The sequence below is a fragment of the Conger conger genome, chromosome 4, assembly GCF_963514075.1.
Source record: "Conger conger chromosome 4, fConCon1.1, whole genome shotgun sequence".
In the NCBI taxonomy this organism is placed as follows: domain Eukaryota; kingdom Metazoa; phylum Chordata; class Actinopteri; order Anguilliformes; family Congridae; genus Conger; species Conger conger.
Genome location: NC_083763.1, coordinates 61271075 through 61295699, shown reverse-complemented (window position 1 = coordinate 61295699; position 24625 = coordinate 61271075). Strand labels below are relative to the sequence as shown.

Genomic DNA, 24625 nt, shown 5'->3' with positions numbered 1-24625 from the left:
ATGTCCACAAATCTCATTTGTCATTTCTTCACCACAGAGAATTTGAACAAAAGATAGTTGTCCTTCTTGTACTGTGTGCACATTGATCAGTTTTTAGAAATCAGAATCAAGATGATTGCCAAATTTAAGTCAATGCAAAAAAAGAGAAAACATTCAATCCAGCCACATACCAAAATACAATCACTGGCAAATATTTTAATGAAATAGCTATCATATGGTAATGTTTACAATATTGAAAAATATACTAATGTATTTCTGATTTATCAACATATGTTCTAAATGATTACTGCTGATTCCCAAAATTTCACAAATGGATTCTTATGACATGTAAGTATAATTTATTATAAATATAATATTTTCACATTGTAAACTATTAGAAGCTATACTATATTAATATATCCAACATATAATAAGAATATATATAACAAATAATGATTTAATATCAGAATTTGTCTAAGTAATGAATTACCCATAATTAGATGCATTTTCTCTCAGTTTATAAAAAGGCTGGGGAGGGTAGTGTCATAGTCATCAAGATCAAACTACAAAGGACAAAACAGGTGCACCGCTACAGGTAGAGCAGGATCCATTAATGCTTCTCGGCTGGGATAGAAAAACACAGCTATAACCTAGTCCTCGGTCAGAGAGACCTTACCCAAAATGGCCGTAATTAAAAATGGAATGCAACATGAGTGGGCAATTCTGTGAAGAGGCTGGCATTGCCTGGCCAGCTGATTGGCTCAGTTCTCTAGGTTCTGTGTCACACAAATGTCCAGTCAGGTTTATATTAGTGTATCCCTGTTACCTCTTCGGTTGTTTTACACTGGGTTTGAATCTTTCTGCAGAGAATACAGACCCTCTTTGCTGGACCATTGGTGTTTGGGATGTTAGCAATAGTGTTGAGGTAACATTGGATTAACATTGAGGAAACGTCTTAGAGACTGGAGGTTAATATCGAGCTTCACATATATGTTCCACTCGGATAGTACCGTATATGAGATTTCTAGAACAAGGACCACCAAACACTCAAAGTCAAGATGTTCCCCATCGTCAGCTCTTGATAATAAAGATTGCCATTTGGGAGTGTGAATGTACTGTATGGATTTCTCCACATTTTGTAATGAGATGTTCAACAGAAGATTAAGCGGAAACCGCTGATCACAAGGTTTGGCTTTCATAATATAAGCTACTGTATATTGTCCCAGCTCAAGTGGCATGACAACCAGAAACTGAAATGATTAGCTTGATCATAACATTAATTTATTTTAGATGATACACACATACAGCAGGACAGAACTGAAAGTCAATTTAGCATTTACCTTTTTTCAGAGAAATGTGTAAAAAAATAAAATAAAAGGTATGGTTTAGAAAGGAGGATTTCTGGACACGGTTAGGTTCTTTTCATAATTTGCCTATTAGCACTGAAATATTTGCAATTCACAAAACCATGACAGTGCCAAATTCAGAGTGCGACTGCCTGCGTCCCTTGTTGATTTCCCCCCACCCCATATACTAAATCCATTTTAACATCCCCTGCAAGATAACAGACAGAAATATCTGTAAGCACAGCTACTGCATTAATAGGTGTGAAGTTTTCATCTTGTGTCAAGAATATACTGTATTGGTGTAAACTTTCAAAGATACACACTTGATTTTAATTCTACTGACTGTCATGCTGGATTTCCTTGCTTGTCACTTAATGTGCTGGAAAAGTGGGACTCATAATTGCATTTGTAAATACATAACACTTTGATGACAGCCTTGGTAAATTTTCCATTTTATTTATTTTTATATATACACTTGATTTTTAGCCCACTTGCCTTCTGGCTCTCAACAGTTGTGTATTAAAACAAATAACTAGATGCAGGGAGAATTTGTTTTATGTCTTCACGCAATTATATTATATCACTGCCATTAATGCATACTATACAGTGAATGCTGGAAATAGTATGTAAAGCAGATTCAGTTTTACTGAAATGACTAATTACAATGTCTTTCACACTTCCGACCAACAATTTACAATGCTTTAAGTGATACACTTAATGGGGTAAAGTTTCGTCCGCAGCATAAAATAAAATGGAATACATTCTTTGAAAAAGGGACACAAGTGAAAGAATAGCAAATGACGTCTTGTACCGTCTGTATGCTAAACAACATTCAACATGTACTTTATGGACATTATTTGAGATTCGCCAATAAAGAGGCCGGGTGTGGACAGCCTTACATAACCCATCAAAAAGAAAGAAGAAAGAAGAAAAGTAACGCAGGAGGTAGCACAACACAGTGCGCTACGCTACTTCAGTAATCGCTGGATGAATCTCTGAATCTGGCGGCCCACCAGGACATCCGCGAGCAGACGGTTGGCAGTAGCTGCAGTCGGTCTGTCTCGAGTCGTTCCACTCTCACCCGGAAACAAGCACAGGCGCTGAAAGCAGGAACTCTGCGTCTCTCCTCACCACAACACCAGCCACTCAGACTCCCTTTCCATTTGTGTAGTCAGCGGAGTGCCAGTTTGTACTGGCCGGGACTTGAATATGAATGGAACGGCGGGGAACCAAAAAAAAATTTGCTCTGTGATGTCCATTCTCCCAGTCTGAAAATTCATTTCCGAGATTTAGCTAGACACAGTGGAAGAGTACAGTTCATGCGCTCCGTTTTAGAGCAGGATTACAGAGCAGTGTACAAACCCAAAATGCATCATCACCCTTTTGTTTAACGAGAATAATAAAACATAAAATAATCACGTGTCATTGAGGTGTTCAATTATAAATAATAGCATACACCGAGTTGTAATTCCATATTTCAATAAATAAAAAGCAAAACGTAGTACTGTGCATTAGACATCGTTTGTGATAAACAGTACTTGTATTGAAAAATAACAATTGAGGATTAAGTTGTATTCCCTCCCCATTGAAAACTGTAATGAACAGTTATAAACATATTAAAAATTTTTTTTAATTAAATTCAACCCACATTTGAATAATTTTATTAATAGCTGCAGCCTGTATATTATATTTGAACACATTATTATAAGGGCAAAATATAACAAATGGCATGTTTTTTCCTGGGAGGTTCTGGGCCCCATTACAGATGTGCAATGTGCATGGCATATGTGGCGGAGCATTCTCTTCACAACATGCAGACAGATACAGGAAAAGACCTATGATGGTATGCATTTCCTCATTTACAGTGACATGGAAACCTTTAAATGCACATAAAATATAGGAAGGTTTACATAAAATTGTGGTACATTTTGTGGGGGGAAAAATTTACGGTAGAAGTAAGAAATATGACACCCAGATTTAAATTGAAACCTGCTCAATTGTGAATTTTAAACAGGGGGCCTTGCAGAATTGTTGTGTCTGTCCCCTTTCTAAGTAACTGCCATTAAGGGAAGTCTGATGCCCGGAGTGGGAACTTAAGCAAGGATTAATTCCTCAACATTGATAACTAACAGGCTATTCTAAGATGTCATTAACAAAAAATTGAATATTATTATTATTTTTTAATATGAAGAATGGGCTCACTGATCTACATTTTTCCCCATCCCGCCTCCCCTGAACGGACTCGAGGGATATTTTCTTATTCAGAAAGAACCTTTCAAGGTTGAATAAAGGAAATGGTGGCGGTCCCTGGGAGAGGGAAGTGATCATCATTTTCACCTTCAACTCCTCTTTGATGTGGCAGAGTCAATTTTTAATCAGCCGCCATCAGACTGGTCTTCATTTCTCCTTACAAAGTCCTATTACTCTACCACTTTCTGGAAGGAGGTGATAAGGACAATGCTCTCCCTTTTCCCTTCATAGAGCCCGGCGTATGATGAGTCCCTTTGGAGAGGTTTGATAAAAAAAAATGAGTGAGCACATAAGGATAAAGGTCACCTCTCTGCTGGGGTTAACCCTTTCTCTCCCCCTCAGCCGGGCTGACAGGACCCAGGCCTGAGGGCTGTACACCCAAACAGGGCCCAAAACATAAAGGGTTAAAAAAAAAGAAAATAGCTGTACACGTTTGTTACTGTACAGGTTATGGCCTGATTCAATGGTGACTGGGGGGTTTTTTAAGAGAAAGCATAAAACAAAGCCTTAAAAAAATGCAGTCATTCAAAACATCCATTTCATGTCCCCGAACCCACCACACTCCCAGTCTTACCCCTTTTTCAAGGCCCTTCACACCTTTATAGAGGTTGTGTTTCTGGTGTGAGACTGCAATCCAAATGAGTGCATTTAAAATAAAGAAACAGCAATTTTGTACATACTGTACATGTTCCGTTGATCTGTGTTCCTACCCTGCTCATCTTGAAAACATTGGAGAGTTGTAACCCCATGACCCTGCTGGGAGGTCATGTTAAAATGTGCTCTGAATGCTACAAGTAATCAGCCCAGATTCAAACAGGCATCTTTCTGTCCTCATTTACAGCCTAATCAGGTGCAGATGTTCTTCATATATGGACTTTTTGTTTCAAATTTAAAAGCCAATTTAAGAAGCATATTGATGGATTATGAGAAAAGGCAGTGCTTGCCCGAGCAGCGTAATGCTCATAATGTTCTTTTAAAAGGGAAAGAATTCTCATTTGCATTAGTTTTCATTTCCTGACAATCTAACATGCAGACATTATGCATTCAAATAAGGAGAAGTATCTGGAATGAAGCTTATTGCCTGCAGTCCTTTGCCATAATGTTCAAATGCACTTCATGAAGTAAAATGTGCACCCCCCGCCAAAAAGCCTCAGAAATTTAAGGCAGTTAAGTTCTCTGCGTGTATGAGAATGATCCCAGAGCCATTTTACAATACAAATTTAACAAGACCAATTACCATTTCGATAACAACAGCGTACAGCGTGATTAGCCCGCTTGCAGTCCTGAAGGAAAGAGGACAATAAACTCGCTGGAGATGCAGAACGCCAGCCTTGAATAAAGCAAAAGACAATCATTTGTTATGATGAGTTTGGGCTGTTTATGGCTATAGTGCAAAGGTGCGCCCAGGCAGAATGAAAATGCACAGCACTATATCAGTGACTGTAAGCAGGGACACAATTACCTCACCCAAATGGATTAGAGTTCAGGGAGTTACAGAGTGAAAATGATGGCGCCAGCTCGTAGCATCCACGTCTTGTTTTAATCTCATCTGAAACATCAGCACTCCGGGTGAGGGAGCAGACACACGTGCTAAATGCCTTTTAAACAAGCACCTCAGCTGGGATGACCCTGGAGTTGTTTTCGTTTTAATGCAGAAGTAAAATAATGTACCATAATCACTTCTGTAATTGTCAACATGCCCTGTTGTTAAAGCCTTGGTTCGCATAAAAAAGAACGCTAATTTTGGATGAAACGAAAATACTGAAACTGCAAATTTTGAGTGTACTAACTTTTCCAGGAGACCACACACACAAAACCACATGTTCATTAAGTGGAATTACTGCAGGAAGTTGAGCGGCAGAGAAAGCCCGATTCTGGTTTGTGTGTATGAAAAACGCTCGCTGCTATGAACATTAGGACACGTGTTCGGGAGGGGGTGGAAGGTGCAGCATTAATCCCTCAGCTGAGCTAAAATGAGTTTAAAACGCATCAAAAGCCAGCTTAACCTCTGTAAAACCTTACGCCATTTTCAAGAACAACAAATGATCAGCCTCATGATTCTTTCCAAGGAACTTTGTCTGAACATTGCCTTTGGCTTTGCCTCCAAGCCTTAAAAGCCACCGTTTTTATTTTTAATGAATACTGTACGTGTGAGCGTGTTTGTGAGCGAGTGTATATTTATAAGAAAAAAGTTTCTTTTTTTCCTTTTTACTGTGACAGTGCAAATGACTAATACCACTAACAAGCCTGCCTTCCCTCATTAAAATGTATAATCCTCGGAAAAAATATGTCAGAAGCTTAATGTTGTTCTGCATCTTGGGGATAACAGAAAATGCCATGTTCAAGCTTCTGGATTTACTAACAGTCCCTCATTAACACAGTGAAACGGGTCCACTTTCTAAAAAGAAGAGTCATTTCAAAGAGCAGGCTTAAAGGTCTCCTTGTTTAGCCAACATAGCCTTGTCCACCCCTGCTTTGCCTTTTTAAATACCACTGCCTTCACAGCCATTTCAAACACAGGTCTCCATTGTCAGAGAAAAACATCTGAGAGAAAGAGAAAGAGAGAGAGAGAGCAAGAGAGAGAGAGCGCGAGAGCGAGAGAGAGAATGGATGAATGTACGGAATGAAAACATTTGATATTCGCATAATCAAAGCTGCTTTCCAGTGACTGAAGTGTTATTGTGTCAGATGCTAGTTAACTTGGAACATTAATGTTTGCAGCAAATCTTACTTGCTTGCTTACAAAAACCTTGCATTATTCCTTTGGTTGTTGATACATTTATTAATCTATAGTTATAGGGGCAACTGAAAAGGACAAAGGAAAGAAAAGAACATGGCAAGGACAGACTACAATAGCAGAATACAACGGAACTCACAGAATCATATTAAAGGCTTCTATAAACTCTATGGACAAACAAGGCTATAGAAGCACGCTCCTATAAATGGGCATTAAAAATGGTTAAGCATTGTGGAGGCATTTGGAAGAAAAAAGGTTGGCCGTCTGTAATTTCTGTCAAAGTCATTCGGTCTAATCATTCTGAGGAAAAACAAAACAAAAAGCGCACTTTAGCCGAGGGGACATGATGAGACTGTTGGTGCACAATACAAACGGAGGAGAAATAACAATGTATCATCAGCATGCAGGACTAACAAAGAAGGTGATTCATCCCATCACTTATTTATGAGGGAGCAGCCAGTGGACAGAGATGAGCACTCATTTCCTGTGCATTATGGGGCTCCTGGCACTTTAATGCACACACACCAGATGAAACGCATCTCGCTGACCAATAAAAACCAACGCTTTATAAATGAGCAAACCAACAAAATTAGAACAAGGCACAACATTAACCTTCGCCAAACAACCGCTAACCTGATCAATTTCATGTCAATAATAAATATTAATAAACTTCCTTCACTCAAGACGTTTGTATCTATATACATGGTATTATTCCCAGTGCAATACGGATAGTTCAGAGCAGGTGCTTCGGAAGGCACCCTAAGCCACTCATTTCCCTGTGCCCATACAGTACATTCCATGTTTTCAAGTTTTCAGGGTGAATGTGAGTCCCGTTTGGTCTGGGGGGGGTAGGGGGTGGTGGGAGACAGCGACTTCACTTCTTCGGGGAGGCGAACTGGGCGTGCTCGACTTCGGCCGCCAGGTCACTCATTTTCTCTGACCAGTACTCGGTGCTCTCCTGCAGCTGAGCGGAGAGCTCTCCCACTCTCTGGATCCAGTACGACTTATCCGGCGAGTCTCTCATCCGCGCTTCTTCAAGGTCCCCTCTCGTTAAGGCCGCCGTCTCCCCCCCCTCAGGGCCGCTGGAGGGCCCTCGCGGGGGGGCGGCGGGCTGGGCGAGGGGCGGGGGCCGCAGCGGGGTCAGGGGGAGGCGCTGGGAGAGGCTGCCGGTGGACGGAGACCAGGGGGAACGCGGTCTCTTCAGCAGCACCTCCAGCTGTCTGCGCTGGGCCCTCTCCTGCTCCAGGAGCCTCCTCAGCTCCGCGTTCTCTGCGCTCACAGTGCTCAGCTGGAGGAAGCAGGTTAAAAACACAGTTTATGGAATTACTGCACATTCGCCATAATTAAGCTGTTTGCACATGTTCTCCAAGGAGATACTTTACACAGGGGACTGCCTCCACTGGTTACTATTAGTCCCATTTTATATCAGGTTACCGAGTAAACGTGAACCAAAAATACTGGGAACAGAACAATAAACAGTAAATCCCCTTTCACGATCAAATTGAGTCTCTTGATCAGAGAATGACAGTATTTCTCAAAGATATGCGCTGCCATTTGGAAATGTGATATATTGTTATAAACACACAGGAATAAATATGCGTAACATTTGGAAGAATTAATCGACATCCATTATGTAACAATCATTTATCATGGCTGGTTTCACCCATATGGATACAGAAATGCAGATTTGAAAAAATATATATCTTTTTCTTTTTTCTGCTGACGTTTTCTGAGCGTTTGATATGAATGCATAGAAACCATGTAATAGCATAATTTACAGATGAAAACAACCAATTTAAAAGATTAGTGGATACGATTTAAACACGATTTTTACAGTTAACCATGAAACAAAACAAATCACACCATATCAAAACAAGCAGTTAACTACTGCAGACAATCACATCAAAGTAGGGAAAAGAGATGGAATTAGACTCCGGACCTACGGGTCATTCAAAAGATTCAGCATGATGGAGAATGAGGGAAAACATAATTATCTTTTATTTTTGTGCTATAATTACACTTTAAGTAGAGCCAGTCTGTGTGGTTCTGTGAGGGACGGAGGGGAAAAATAGAGAAATCAAGAAAAAATTATCTCACAAAATACAAGGTCAGCAAAATGCCTCTTTAACCCCACCCCACTCCCGAAAAAAGTCATATAATACATTTTTAAATATCAACACACACACACACACACACACACACACAAACAGACACACACCCAGACACATATGCGTACACACACACACACACACACAGGGGAATTCCAAGATACGTACAGCATGTCTTTCAGCCAATTAGGAGCCACACTTTGTTTTAGCGGTTACTTGCTGCAAGTCTACCAAAACCACTGTTGGAAGGCACATGAGTACAGCAGGCCACAGAGAAACACATGTGTCTCAGCACAGCTAGGAGGGAGTGTAGCTGAGGGAAGGGCAGCCAGCCTGCAATAGGCACTGGAGAGAGATGAAAGCAGCAGGAGCGCTGTTCACCTAGGGCTGCGGCTCTCTGTGGGACTGCGGCCATCCCAGAGGACATGAAACACAGACCACAGTTCACATGATCTCTCTCTCTCTCTCCCTCCCTCTCCCTCCCTCTCCATCTTCTTTATAGGAACCTTATGTCCCTTCCTGTGGCACACAGGGGCAGCCTCACCACAACAAACGGACAGGCACACAACACAACGCACCCAGGCAGGCGGGCAGGCAGACACACACAGGAAAAGTGGGACAAATGGGAAAATAACCTTGCTAACATGCAGTTTGGGGTTTTTGTGAAAACTACAGCTTGCAAACGGTTTGTTTTGGGGGGGGGGGGGGGGGGGTTCGGGTGGGTTCAGAGGCATGGCATAACCTCAGGAGAACGATGCAGAGTGCTGCCAGGAAAAGACCTGCCTTGGCGAAGGGGGAATTCTACAATTCAACAGAATATTGAATAAATAAATAACCATCTGCAGCTTGTTCCAGCGCGTTTACAAAACATTACAGCTCATTCCATCACTCAAAATTCACTCCTAGCAACACCACCAAAGGCAAAGTACTGTGTACTGCATGTGAATAGTCAAAATTAATCGACTGTGGTCTTGAGGGCAGATTCTAAAGTGAAAATATTAAAGTTTGAAATTGCATCAAGTGTAATATTAAAAAATTATGGGACACACCCTCTAATATTTCAGTTTGTTTTTATTTCCCTTAGTTACAGAGCCTTTTTGTTTCTGCTTTTAATTGTTGTATGACTAACACCATTTGGCAGTATGGTGTAGTAGTGGGTGAATCCCAAAGGTCAGGATAGATGCACAGATTAGGCACTGCTCTTCCATTGTTGAGCTAGCCCACTTCAATTCCTCCTAAAAGATCAAAATAAATGCAAAGTTTCCTGAAGTTATAAAAAGTAGCAAAAAGAAAGCTAAATTGCCCTAGAAATGAACATGAAGAAAACATAAAATGAGCTGTAATGGCTAGACTCTAAATCAAATTCTTGAATTATTCCATTACTGTTCAGTTATTTGTGATATGTTAGACTTAGTGCATGTGAATGGCACAACCATGTGAATGGCACAACCATCCATATTTTTGGAAATTATCATGGATGCTTCATTCACTGTACTCAAGTACATGGGTCCCATAATACAAATTTTTTTCACGTTATGTGAAAGCCTCCAGAAACACTCAAACAAGAACTCTTGGTCAGTGGACTGCATCTAGCTGTTGCCAGTATAGTTTGGAGAAATGTGAGTTACTGACATTCAGACAATTCATTTTTACATTCCCGTTTCAAAATGTAGCAAGATAAAGAGGGAACAAATCTTTAAGTGCTAACCGACATACTACATCATATTTTAGTTAAAACTGACACAGTCCTACGTTAATGTAATTTTAACGTATTTTTACTTATGAACAATAATCAATTTTGTGCGACACCACCTGGAAAACCCCTCGATAAAAAATCGAACCCCAACAGTTACAAATCCATTTCAGCTTAAAAAGATTCAGTCACCCCAGGTCAAGAAACGACAAAAAAATACCACTGATAAATTACTGTCCTTAGATTAAACACGTCCCAGTTAATGTATCGTAGAGAAACTGCTGCAAGAAAGTGTGATCTTTTCTAACTAAAACTGCAACATCGCATTCAGTCCGTCTCATTTCATTCAGAAATGGACGCCAATTGTACTGCGTTATAAATTGCGGGTGCAGAAATTAGAAATCAAATCCTTTTCCGACTCTATTCCAGGGCAGCAATCTATGCAGATTAGGCAGGGGCAATTTAGCCTCCGCTGCCATGCTCATTTTCTTACCATTACACAGAAATGAAGTAAGACATTCCATTATTATTTAGACTGAAACGTCTGTGCAGAAGTTCCTGAAATTACCTTGAAATTTTTGCTTGAGTTAGTGGAGTCATTATTTCAAACATCTTAGTCTGAATCAATATCAGTAATGATTCATTCGTTTGATTAAGAAGTGACTCCATCTGTAGGTGTCAGGTAATTACCGAGATGACCTATAATGAGAATATTTCACAAGTCTCCGGCTTCACTGGCTCGTTCCCCCAACAGCATAATGACTTCCTGCTCTGGCTTTTTATAACGGTTTTATGTTCCAGAGGTTTCAATCCACTATCATTCACTATTGCTGTGGTTTTGTTATTTTCAGGGGACAAAGACCCTTTGTGACACGTGGGTGAAGGTATCTACAAATATATCTATCAAAATTTAGGATGGGGACCCTGGGGACTTCTCTATTGAAAATGCCTAAACAATAAGACTGAGGCTCCTTTCTCAGCCAGTGACAGCAGGAGGTAGACAGCATCTTGCACATCAAGCACCATGGTTTTCCCCAACATTCAGCAAAGGTATTTCTTAACACATTGACATTACCAATAGTTACTATACTGAAGAATGGAATCGCAACAGTTGACCATTACTCTACATTTTACGCAACAGAATACCAACACGGAGCAGAAAACACAGAGAAGCTTTGCATTCAAACCAAAAAAATCACAACAGGTCATTTAACCTAGCTGTCAGAAGAAAAGGACAATTCTGTTTATATAATTTTCTCCTTCACTTTCTTGGAAGGCGTATACGCTACTGATGGAAAAATTGACCGACTTTCACCGTTAAAATAAAACAAAAAAGGGACAGCAGGTGACGGAGATTTGACAGTACCTGCTCATTCAGCAGGGTGATGGACTCCATATTGGCCTTCAGCCTGGCCTGCATGCCCTCGATTTGGCACAGATTCCGTGTCATGAGACTCTCCCTCTCAATCCTGGAAGCAAACATGTAGCACGCAGTCAGTGGTGGACAGTTAGCAGAGTAATAACTGAAAATGATCCATATTGTTCATAGTTAGCAGAGTAAAAACTGACAGTGATCCATACTGTTGATGGGTAACAGAGTAATAGCTGACTGTTGTACTCTTGTGCTGGGAACAGAAAAAGTCATTTTTTCACACATGAAAGTCCTATAGTACTTAGAGAACATTTTGCATTTCCTTACCCTAGGGTGTTCAAATAACATTTCAAAATGTAATCATACATACACAATTGAAACCAAATTGTGTTATGTTACTAAAATTTTAATTATATTTTAATTATTTTTTATTATATTGATCTAGTTAAAGAAATGGTTATTCCAGCTTGAAATCCTCACATGTATGCAGTAAATTCACTTCACCATATTACTGCATCCAATAATATGAAAGATAAAGACAACAGTTTAATTTTCAATATTAATTTGGACAATGGACAGTCAGGGTGAATTTATGGTAACATTCACCTTTTGGAGGAAATGCACTGATCCACCAGACCAGCCAAACAAGAAAAGGTATAAACAGAAATTAAGCTACAAAGGTTCAAACTATCTTTACTGAACTGAACTTCCATAAAAGTTCAACAAGACCCACATTATTCAGCTCTCTACTGGCAAGACAATTTATTTCACTGAACTAATGAACACTTATTAATAGTATATATTGTATAGCCCATTCTTCCAGAATCTAAATAGCCTATTTTATGCCATAATGAACTTTTTCCAGTTGGAAGATACATTTAACTTCCTAAATACTTGTTTGTAAAGACAATATCAGCCTCTGTCGACTGTGCATTACAGATATTTTTAATGATCATTTTCTTATAAAGAGAAACTCAAGCCTTTTATGCAGTCTTCGTACAAAGCAACGGATGGAAACAAGTCAATCGTGCTTGAGTTGCATATTTGTCGCCATCCTAATGAATTCCATTCCTGCACAAACTTTCTTCCCTATTAGCAGAAACTTAAAACAAAGCAACCAAGATGATAGGAGGCCATTATGAAGATTTATATGGAAAACTATATTTTTCCCTGACAAGTAATTGCAATTTTTATATAAATTACCTCCCCCTATTCTCATTTGACTTGTTTCATATCACTGAACATTAAAGATTATGTTTTGGTAGAAAATACAAGGGCTTGTTCAAGGGTTTTAATCAAGGCAAAGAACATCAATGTACCTATTTTAATCAAGACAGTGAATGTCAATGTACCAATTTCTAAGAGATTCAACAGCCTGTCTTCATTACCCCTAATTCAATATCCACATTGAGAACACAACTTTTATACATAAAAAAACCTTCCCCCACTCAAATGAGATATAGAAGATCAGTAGTCAGTTCCAATGCTACCTCAATGCCAAATATTTCATATCTGGAAAAAAGATTGTGCCAAGAGTTTCATCGAACACAACTCCAAGAAATACAACTCTAACATTAATTGTGCATTCTCTACTTTGAAGCATATTTTGTTGTGGAAACGTACAGTATGAGGTCACACTAATTCTAATGGGAATTAAAAGCTGTACGTTTGCTCAGTTTACAAGGATGGCATGATGGCTTTCTAACCAAACTATTTTTGTCCTCATCTCCTCCTGACAAACATAATTAAGTTAGTTCTGTATACTACAAATCCCCTGGTCCATCTTTCAAATGTTATTCTAATTGAAAGCATTTGCGTCATAGGGGAAAACTAGAACCTAATGTAAATGTGGAAGATTTACACTGGAATAATTACATGCATATTATGCGTTAATGGTCTCTTTCCATTATAATGGAGTCTGAATTTAAAATAAGCCAGGTAATGAAAATATATGTCACTGTAGATGGCTAAATCAGGCTTTTACATTGGTTTGTTTAATGTAGAGAAATGCATTAAACAAACAACGTGCAACAGATAATGTTTCCAGAATCATAGTAGAATGTTTTGTGTTTATTTAGGAACTTATTTCAAGTCGAAGAGGGACCAAATGCTCTATAATAGTTAAATATACTTTACCAGTTTTTAATTAAATTTTTTCCCCCAATTTCCATATTCCAATTTTCCATTTCTAAAATGAAAATTGCGCACAACGTTAAGGATAATGGCAGGCTCACACTACCTCATGTTTGAGTGCTTCTTTGAACATTTACAGTAATCCGCAGTTGTAATCACTAGGGATTTGCTAATTAAGAGCAGATAATTGTGGTTAGGTTTTTATGATCATATGGAATGCTGATAAACTGTTGGCGGCAATATGGCTGCCACAGCTGTCAGTAAGACAGCCTCAGCAGGGACTGCAGCGGGCAGAATCACTGCGCTGTGTACAGGTCTTCTTTGTCCGTTGGTAAAATCCCACAGAAACAGGGTCAGGCACATGTCTCATTAACGTGCCCCAATGAACATATCCCAGTGGCATCACTCTATGAGTAAGTTGGAAAAGGACTGACATGGCACATTCTATGCACTACGAATTTGATATACTGATATACTGATATTCTGAGCAGCGTAAAGAATGAAGTTGGCCCATATGTGTTTTACAACTGACTAACTAACATCAATATTCTGAACAGTTTTTACATAACGCATTCTTGCTGTAAATTTTCTTTCTGTTTAAGAAATGTAATAAACACACAGACTGTGTACAGAGAAATATGTAAAACCACAATCAGCTATTCTAACTGTCCTAAGGTTTCAGGCCTTGCGTTAAATTTGTGTCCTATGTGAACTTGTTGACGTTACATGAATCTATGTTGCTCAAGAACTTAAACATAACAGTCTGCCCAGAAATGCATGAAACCCACTCATCGTACCATAAAATGGTTTCTAAGGGTTTAGAGAATAATAACAGGACATGAATTAGGACTAAGATCCTAAGAAAATACAACTTCTGTAAAATGCCTCGGTAAAATGCCATGTGAAAATGAATCTAGGATACACCTTAAATCAGTGGATCCCAATAAACTTCATATAAAGTTGCAGGGGTTCATTAGTTTACCCACAATCATGAAGGATTTCATGTAGTATTTTAAATTATTACAACATGGAGCAGGATTTATATGGGTCTACTTAATGAATAACAGATCAAGTCCAATAGTTATTGTTTTGATCATAGTACTGCTGAAAGTTAATACAATTTGATCTTTATCTATGTAACCTATAAGTGAAATGCAACCTGAGTTATGAAAATAAATTCAGAGGTAAAGATAAAAGCTACCAGTAAAAGACCATAAATTCAAAATGGCGGAAAAAGATAAGACATTGAGGAAAAGGGTCCGATTGAATATCCTTATCTCAATTTAGATTATTATATTCATTTTCTGAAAATCAATCAAGAGGATCTATATATAGTACCCCCCCCCCCCCACCTCAATTATTAAAACAGACAAAGAAAGCCATTCGTCTTACTGCCACATATTAATACTGCCATTAAAATGACTGACAGCTTTAAACTGAATCTGAAACCAATAGGGGACAAAACAAATGAGATTGGCAGGAAAACAAAACCAGCTAGTTGATTAAGAATGTAGACGGGATGGCGGAAAGTAGCTGCGTTAATGAGGCAGCGGGCCGGGGTGGGTCAGGGCAGCAGGCAGGTGCTCATCAGTAATGCTCGCTCACTTTATGTTTTATTCTCTCAATTGAACTAATAGATATCCCATCATTGATAAATACTCTTTGACATGACTAGGATGCATCAGTTTGCAGTTTCGTTATTCCGCCAGACAAAGCCTGCATTATTTATCCATTATGACGCTGCACTGAACTCTGGGGTGGCTAACCCTCTCATTTGGCTGTCAAAACCACTTGGTATTCTCCATTTGCTGTTTTGAACGTTCGGCGAAAGAATAGTTTCTGAACCATTATGTAGTAGACATATTAGCCATGGTTGATTAAATGTAATAAGAAACACAAATGGAAAAAATAATCAATTAAAAATAGCAATTTATACATTTACTAGAAAAGGGAACATGTAAAACTAGATTTGTATGTAGATCCAGAAATTGACCCAGATTGAAAGAAAGGGCTTTTAAATTCAATGTGCAAAAAGCTTCCTTTTTCTGCAGACTGTAAGTTTGTTAAAATATGAGCTGCTTAAATTTAAAACTGTTAATTGGTGTTCATGAGGCTTGGACAGAGAAAATCCTTGCTCACACTATTTAGTTAGACCATACTTCATCTAGGTTCAGAGTAGTGTATATAGGCCAATTTATTTTAATTAATATTATATATTAACTAAAATCAAGTATGATATAAAACTTATCTTTAGACATTCTAATTATTCTTAAGGACATGTGGACTGAGCATAATCAAAACAGATATTTACACTTTGATAAAGCATTTTATACCACACACTTAAATCATACAAACATAAAACAATCCTAAACAGTTTAAACCTTTCAGTGCATTCTGCAACATGTTTAACATTGAATAATCCCCAGAATAATTCACAGCTGAACAAACAGAATTGGAGCACGTTTGCTTTTCTGCCACACACATGAACTTAAAACTGATATGACCTAGCATGCACCCATGAACATACATTATTATCTTCTGAAATAATGAGAGAACTTTTCGCTGCACCTTTGTTATGAGTGCCCCAATTTCCCACTGAGTGGAAAGAATAGCGCAGTCGGACTGAATATAATGGTGGTGAAAGAATATTATCAAATACTGTACTTACTCCTCTACCTCCAGACGACCTCTGAGCTGATTAAGAAGTGCCTGCTGATTAGCAGAGTGACTGTGGATGGCCTGAGCATGCAGGGGGGAAACAGAAGTTCATTAACTCTCAGTACATTAACGGTGATGAAGTGCAATACAAACCTCATGAATCCTCTTGACCAATCGGACTCTGAGAAGAGCAGTCATCAGGACATGAAGGATGACCAGGAGGAAACGAGGTGTGCTAGTCTACTGTGTCTTAAAACCGTCGGGCACAGTCGCCGCTGATTACTGCACTTTTTTGGACGTGATTATAATTCAAATGAGCGCTGGGTTTTAATGAACAACACCTTTACATGCGGGCATTATCAACAATGTGTCATGGCTGCCGTTGTTGTTAAGTCTCTCGCAGAAACTGCAAACTAGTAAATTGGCAAAAAAACCCTATTTTTGGCTTTTTTTATTTCTTTTTTTCTTTTTTTGGCGGGGGGGAGGGAATGTGAAAAATATAATTACATTCACATTTTATGCACAAATGTAAAAATCATATTCATTCTCTTATTCTCTCAGTGTCTCTGTTGAAAGTTGAAAACCTAACCTTCACTGAAATGCATCAACCCAGACTCACATGCAGTATATATTCTTGCAAAACATCAGCCTGGCGTCATACTAATTTGACGACAGGTGACCGAATGTTCTGACCACTGCAATCGGCCTCTGTGTTCTGAAATCTGCCCCTAGCGGTTGAAGCTAACAGTATGTTCCAATTCCCCAACCCAAACTGAGACACTCCAACACGTGCGTACAAAACGTTTTCTGTGTCACTATGCTTAATTAATATTGTTAATGTTACATCTTAACCCTAACCCCGGCTGCTAAAAACCTTTTTGCAGTTGGCCCAAGGATTATGTGTACATCTATCATTTAATCTATCTGTTCATATTTTATATCTATTATATTTCTCCTTGCCAATGCAGAAAGTCATCAGGGGTGGCACGTATCCAGGATTCGGTATACATCAACCGATTTACAGGGCATGAGAAATCATGTTTAAAACATAATGTATATAATTTTATACGTTCAGCCCGCTTTTTTTTTGGAGCTGGCATGTTAGGCATTTGAACACTGGAATATCACCTCTTCCAACTGAAGTGCAGTTTAGTTATGTTTCATTTGTGGGTAGGGTGAGGGGGTCTTCTAGTATCTCATGTTTTAGAAGAAACTTAAAACTAACCATTGTCTTTCAGATAAAGCCCTGAGAATGTCACTTGCAGTTTCTGAATGCTATCTCGTTTCATCCATCTAAAAATCCTCAAATTCTAGCTTAATACTTTGGTGAACCTGAACAAGGAGTGACAATTTCTTTACAATACCTCCTTCATTCAGGAAAGATTGTCCAGAGGGAGAAGCCATTTGAATGCACTTAGACCCAGCACCGTCATTTAACATGTTCTCCTGGACACTCTCCTATTGTCATAAAGCACTTTCACTCAGTTGCAAACTTCTGCTGGCAGTTGAGATGGATCCTTATGGATAACCATTGCTCTCAATACAGAAACCGAGGGTAAATAACACCCTCATCTCGCTCTGGCCATCTGGTATAAAACGATGAGCCTCCCTTGATCCAATGATGGCCAGACTGTTGCAATATCTGGCGTGGTAGAGAAAGTGGCTCTCTACAATCTGTGCTTTAAGAGACAACTGTCATCTGACCACCAAGTATGCAAAACTACTCCTTATCACTCTAATGGAGTGTGATATGTTACTGAAGCATTGTAAAAAAAAAAGCTGAGCGATTTTTTCCAGAGAAGGTTTTCTATCCTGTCATTTCCCAAGTTACACATCAACTTGAAGGCAGACTTTAATGTAAAATCAGGGTGCACAAAAATGCAAGTGTTATTTTGTCATACGATCCAATCTGTGTACAAACACACATATATGCTTTCATACCATCCAGAGACCTGCCGATTCATTTCTGTCCTCTGTAGGGGATATACGTCTATGATATTAATCTCATGAACCCTATTTTCTACTTTTCTGAAACCTACAAAACTCTTGTATTGGGTCAAACCTATTTGCTGCAAAAGACTCAGTAAATCCGGCCCAATGCGTGTGTTTGCATATTGGCTAAAACACTTGCAATAGTAACTATGCCAGTTCAGGACAGCATATACACTGAAGTTCCCTATTTTCTGCTAACATTCTTTACCATTATGAAAGGAAATGGCAATTATAGAAATGCAAGGTTCCATTTGATTGACTCTTTGTCACATACCTTTAAATGTCCAATCTCTTTTTTATTTTCATCAATCACTGCTCTCTGCTTCCTGAGGTCCACCTCCATCGCATCTTTGGTTTCTTGCAAATGGCTGAAAGAGAAAACATAAATTGAATTTCAGGCCCAACAGTATTATTCTGTTGTCTCTTAAAAGGAATGATGCCTTTGTTGGTCCATGAGTGGCCAATCCAAACCATAATTGGGAGCAGGGTTAACTTCATCCTTTCTGAAATATTTTACATATCGTGGAAAAAAAATAACTAGGCCATGTTCCATAGTAATTTCACATATAGAAGGACACACAAAGAAAGACTGCAGTTTCTGCTCTTGGACATTGTATTAGACATGAATGCAGTGGCCCTGTGTTAATACTTGACCTCTATACCTTTATACAATATCCTTCACAGCCACAGTCTTTTATACCGTATTACCTCTTTTATATTAATTACAGCGCAGTCCATAAGTATTAGGACAGTGACTCAATTTCCGCTGTTTTGGCTCGGCACTCAAGCATATTGGATGTGAAATGAAACAATGAACACAAGGTTGAAGTATTCCTTATATTTTTCTTGCACAAGAAGTCCATTGAAGAATGTTGCTTCCTGTTTGGATCCAAAAGCACAAAGGATATGCCTCTGTAGAAACAATAATTACATGTAAAAAATGATTAAAAATAATCATAAAACAATGCGGTTTTTAACTTCAACTACAGAAGCAAAAAAGCATGTGAGAAAAAGCTTAGTGGTTGATGGTTTCCTTGCAAAATTGAAATAATATGTGGAAGAACAAGGAATTAACAAGTACATGTTTAATTTCACTCAAGGAAAAAATACATTTAGGAATATGTCTGAGCATTTGCACATTTCATAGCGACCTGTATAAGCAGTTAAAAGTGAAGCAAATTAAAATATTGTTTATAATACTGTATACAATTCCCCTTGGAGCCATATATTTGAATGCAGCAACTTTTCTTTGTGCTCGCACCACTAATAAAATGTAGACATGCGGATTGGCTCAGGAGAACAGAAAAATAAACAGTGTGCTTTGAAAGTGCTATACAATGCACAAAAGCAGTAAGATATTTTACCATATAGTTTCCATCATGTCTGATAGACAGTACTCTGTGTCTTCTGTGCTTTGATGTTCTCCCAGTAAAATTGTTTGTGCTAATGGCAACTTGTTGCCAAAGGTTTCAAAAAGCTCACAGCTCTTAGATACTCTCTTTCATACCATCTTCTTTCATCAGTCTTAATTTCACCAAATTCCACTTTTTCCCCCACTGTCCAGGGTCCCTTGCCTTGTGATAGGCTACGCACAAACAAACAACATGACATTTGAAACAAAAGTGTCTTAAAAGCCATTGTATTTTACACTAGCTTGTAGTTAACTAGAGTAGGCCTGCTGTATACTGTATGCACACACATAAATCCTATATCCTGTGTATAACCACAACTAGAATTAGCTTCATAGTTATGTTAAAAATGGCCTTGTAAATTAGCTTTTCCAACAACGGTCAATCTGTGCTTTAAATATGATAAACTGCAAATACTGAAGAATTACATTATTAAAAGAATTATAATTTTTGACGGCATTCCATGCACTGGATGATGAACAATTCAAATAAATAAAAAATATCTAGCTTGTAGATGTGATGGATCTCACTTCCATGAATTAAACTAAATACACCTGTGAAATTTAATTTACATTCAGAAAATAACTACACATATATTATATATACTTATATAGTATATTAACTGGTTTTCAAATAATTTTGTGAAACGGCTGTGAAAGCCACACAATCTATTTCGATCTCTGTTCCTCCAAAGCCAACACGTGTACAGAAGACACAAAATGGTGGCAGTGGATGTAGTGGCAAGGAGGCTATGTACAGAGATCAATACCTAGTAAAATTCTTACAAACAACAGTCCTGCTCCCATCAGAGAAAAGGTTCCACTCTGCCGTGCGGCATTTTATTTGTTGTTTTTTTGTTTTGTTTCTTTTTTTCTTGCGGAGGATTGAAAGTGACAGCCCGGGGTTAGTCTCCTCTCGGAGACGCGGCGTGCCGTAAATGCGCCCACCCCCCCACCCCCCAGAACATCCCTGACTTCCTGAACCCGGGACACTCTTAATAAAACATCAATACCGCTGAATGCGGCGTGTTGCGCTCCCAATCAGAACGGTCACGTGGAGCGGCTGGTGACAGACTCAGCGTGACGGCGGACGGCTGTTCCTCGGCAGGCGTCGAGCGGGAGGTGCAGGGGACACGCCGTCTGACAGGGAGGCGCGGGAGACGCCTTTGATCACGGCGCGTGACGCAGGGGAGGTGTCAGAGCCGCGCGCTCCAGCACGGGAACCGTCAGGTGAGCTTGTCACTCTTGGCCCTGTTGATTCAGGGCCCTGAATTAAAGATTCTTTGTTATCGTTTGATTGGAAGTTCTCTCTTCCGCTAGATAAATATGACCTACTTTGTTAGTGCAGGTATTAGCATAGTGCCCTTTTTTTTCCGATCGGAAAAGCAGCAGTCATTTTTCATAAACAAGTCAAACATTAAGGATCTGTCTAAAGTCCCATGTTAACATTTGAGGCGTTTCATACGTGGTTAAAGCTCCTGAATGTTTTATGCCAAGCTGAAATGCTATTTCACTAAAAGACAGGTTGACTGCTCTATATTTTTTTGAGAGGTGGAGAGTGGAGTGGTTATGAAACGCTGTGTCACTGAAGGCTTTGAAATGGATACATTGAGGACACACTTTTCCTCGCTAAGATGAGAACAATTCAACTTCAGTAAAGCCATCACATACATTTTTATAGAAATCCACATGTTATCGTGTGGATAGCAGTTTGCCTCATGATGGATGGACCAAAACATGTAAAACTCACAGCTCACACGCTATCTGTGAACACTTTGGACAGTGTTTTTCTTCCTGCACAGACAGGGGTTCAATTCCTGCCACAGTACTTTCTGATCCTCTCTCTCTGCCTACTACCCGTCTAAATACAGTGAAAATGTGAAAGGAGGGCAGACTGTCCATTCTTCTTTTAAAAAAAGAAGAAATATTAGCAAGTAATAGCAATTAAATATTGACAATTTGCAAGCATCAATGCCACTCTGCAAGTTACCCTGGATATTGTAAATCCAATTACAAAATGATAAAAAATATTTACAATTTCATTTATAATTGTAAATAATAATAATAATAATAATAATAACAATCACAAATAACTAATTGATAAAAGACTACGCTAGTGACGATGGCAAACATTTATAACACATCACAATTTGCTTCATTGGCAGTTAGAGACAAGTGCAATTAAATTTCATGTGAGGGATAAAAATATCTATTTTCATGGGAATTGAATCTTCCCTTCCAGCACGTGTAATTTGGGATGTAGAGTGGAATGGCATTCTTTAAGACAAGTAAGAGAGCAAATGTGATCGTCAGGCTGAGCACACGTTCCTCTCCCTGGGGTGTAATTATCTTTTGGGGCTCAGCCAGGGATGCTTCTCCTGGTTGGGAACTGAAGGGAACGTGGACGAGCTCTTGTCTCAAATCAGCCTCAGATAAAGTGATTATGTTTTACACAGCTCCGTGTGGGATTTCCTCCCCATGCAAAGCAGTGGGAATGACACCCGTGAAGGGGAGAGAGAAGCCCATAAAACAACAGGTACACATCGGCCATTAGAGAAAATTGGTGTCACGTGACTAAATAAACTTCCACGGGACCTGACAGGAATTGTAATTCTACTCGAAATGAGGGAGGCGCTCGGAGAGAAAGAGAGGGGAGGGCGAGAGAGAGACTTCTGCTTTTCATTACACTATGACAAACTAATTGGTGACAAAAAAATTATACATTAAAAGGTGTTCATTTTATCTGAAGCCTTCAGATAACATGAAAGGGTTTTAAACAAACACAGAAAGGTTTTCGGTTTGTTGGTGATGCATCATTTGAAGCAATAATATGCACATGTGATAAACATGCCAGACAGATGCGCGACAGTGCTTAACCCAACACTGATTAAAATTCACTGAAAGCAGACAACAAAATGCAGTCACCCCACCTACTTTTCAGCTGGAACTCATTGTGAAGGGCATCTGGTTGCAAGCTTAGCAAGTTTCTGCTGTGAAGAGACAAGACTCCTCAAACTATGAATTCATTTAAATGTGACAATATAACACAATCGAAATGAAGCCAAAACGCAAGAGCCCTTAATACAACTGCATACTCATGGGGATTTTTGAGCATTCATAATAATTATAATTGTATAGCCTGCACAAGAAACACAAAATACATTCTCCCATCTGAGAGCATTTCAAATTCTATGCTAAGCAACCGTCAAGAGTAAGAACTTATGATGCACTATTTAAAGCTACTGGTCAGGAAATGTACACTAGGGCCACAGACACTCGCCTACACTAATCACAAAGTGCAGTGCGATGATATGTGTGGTGTCAGAAAACTCCAGAGAATTTCATCTAAACACACATATATGCACGTAGAGCGAGGGCATTATCCTTCAGGGACATGTACCAGCCGCAGCGTGTTCTTATGTATTTTGCCTGATTAACCGGCACTTAAATTGTGTTTACATTTTATATATGATACATTTTAAAGTACGTTTCCACTCCATTGTCTCCTGCTGTCAAGTTGACAAGTTTTAGTGCTTTCTCTTGACTCATAGAACACCTGGCAACACATATTCACCATGTAATATTTCATTTAATTGTAAGGTAGTAGCCAGCTGGATAGCCTTCTAGCCACTGTTTTCCTCATTCTGAATTACTCGAACAAATTAATGAGGCATATTGCTCATGACTGGTGAGAAATAACCAAATGCATAAACTCTCCATAATATCACAGATAACTAGCAAACCAGATAGCCTGTCAACTGGTTTAAGAACTGCAGACTGCATTCCTTTTCCAAAAAAGCCAACATTAGTTTATGTGCCAACCACGTGACTCATATGACTACTGTCATATGATATCAACATCAGTACTATGTATTGGATACTGCAAGACATCTGTTAAAAAAATTAATATAATTGACCAGTCATTTTAAATATTACAATTAAATTTTACACTAGCTAACTTTAAAAAATGAACTAAATAAATACTTGGAAGCTAAGATGTAGTCAGAAAAAAATGGTTGCTACAATATTAATCTCTGATGTTCCAGTGGTTATACTTAAATATATATATATATATATATATCATTTTTTTTACTGAGACAACACGCTAAACTATAAAGCGAGGGAAACAGGATTCCACCCGCGTGAATACAAAATATTCAACAAGCAATATTATTCAGTGTGGTAGCCAGCAATTCACACTTGATACGCCAGCTATTGTCACATTTGTCATCATACAGGATTTCACACATCAAAAGCAAGCCTGGTTAATTTGTGAGATTAAAAACAATGGCAACCTGGCGCTGTACATTAAATTAGAATTTTAGGTTTAGAATTTAAAGTATTAAAGAATATCATAATTACCATAACACCTCTATTTAGCTACAAGGTAGATAACACACCCTTAATTCAGTATCATAGGAAAAGTAGGTGTGAAATGCTACAGGAATAATGATTAGGTACATTGAGGAGAGTGAAAGGAGCCAAAAAAATATACATATTTTATGCAAACAGAAACTGTAGTGTGAAAGCTTCACGAGGTGACAGTTTGGCCGTTCTACTGGTAGCTGTGATCCAAGGTGATATAAAATAGGTCCTCAGTAAAGAAACTCATAACACAGAACCTATTATCTCATCTGTAGGCAGCAAATTGGACAGTCTAAAGGAAAAGTTGTGAGAACAAACTTCCACGCCAACACAAGGGTCCAGCCCTGTGTCATGTTCTTAAAGAAGGTGTAGACTAGAGGCAGACCACTGCCAGAGAGACATGATTAATACACTTTGCCTTCTGCAACGCCGGCTTGGGGAGACGGTCTGCACTGAATTAGACTAAGGTTTCAAAAACCAAGACTGCAGCCACAAAATGGCTGTACCACTGCAATATTTAGCTGCTGATGCAAATTGTACTGTCTCTCTGTTAATCATGTTCTTGACAAAGTTGGTTGGCAAAA

The 24625-nt window shown here is 38.8% G+C and overlaps 1 protein-coding gene across 3 annotated transcripts in view; it reads right to left on the bottom strand.

The window, feature by feature from the left end:
- Positions 1–6337: 6337 nt before the first annotated feature.
- The window catches only part of LOC133125794 (myosin-16-like), a 123020-nt gene continuing 104732 nt past the window's right edge, over positions 6338–24625 (bottom strand). For all 3 annotated transcript variants that reach the window (XM_061237406.1, XM_061237407.1, XM_061237408.1), the window contains 4 exons: positions 18543–18636; positions 16287–16357; positions 11480–11582; positions 6338–7600 (listed from right to left, as the gene is read on the bottom strand). In XM_061237406.1, coding sequence (XP_061093390.1) covers positions 7187–7600; positions 11480–11582; positions 16287–16357; positions 18543–18636 — 682 coding nt within the window. In that variant the 3' untranslated portion in view covers positions 6338–7186. The remainder of the gene's footprint in view (positions 7601–11479; positions 11583–16286; positions 16358–18542; positions 18637–24625) is intronic.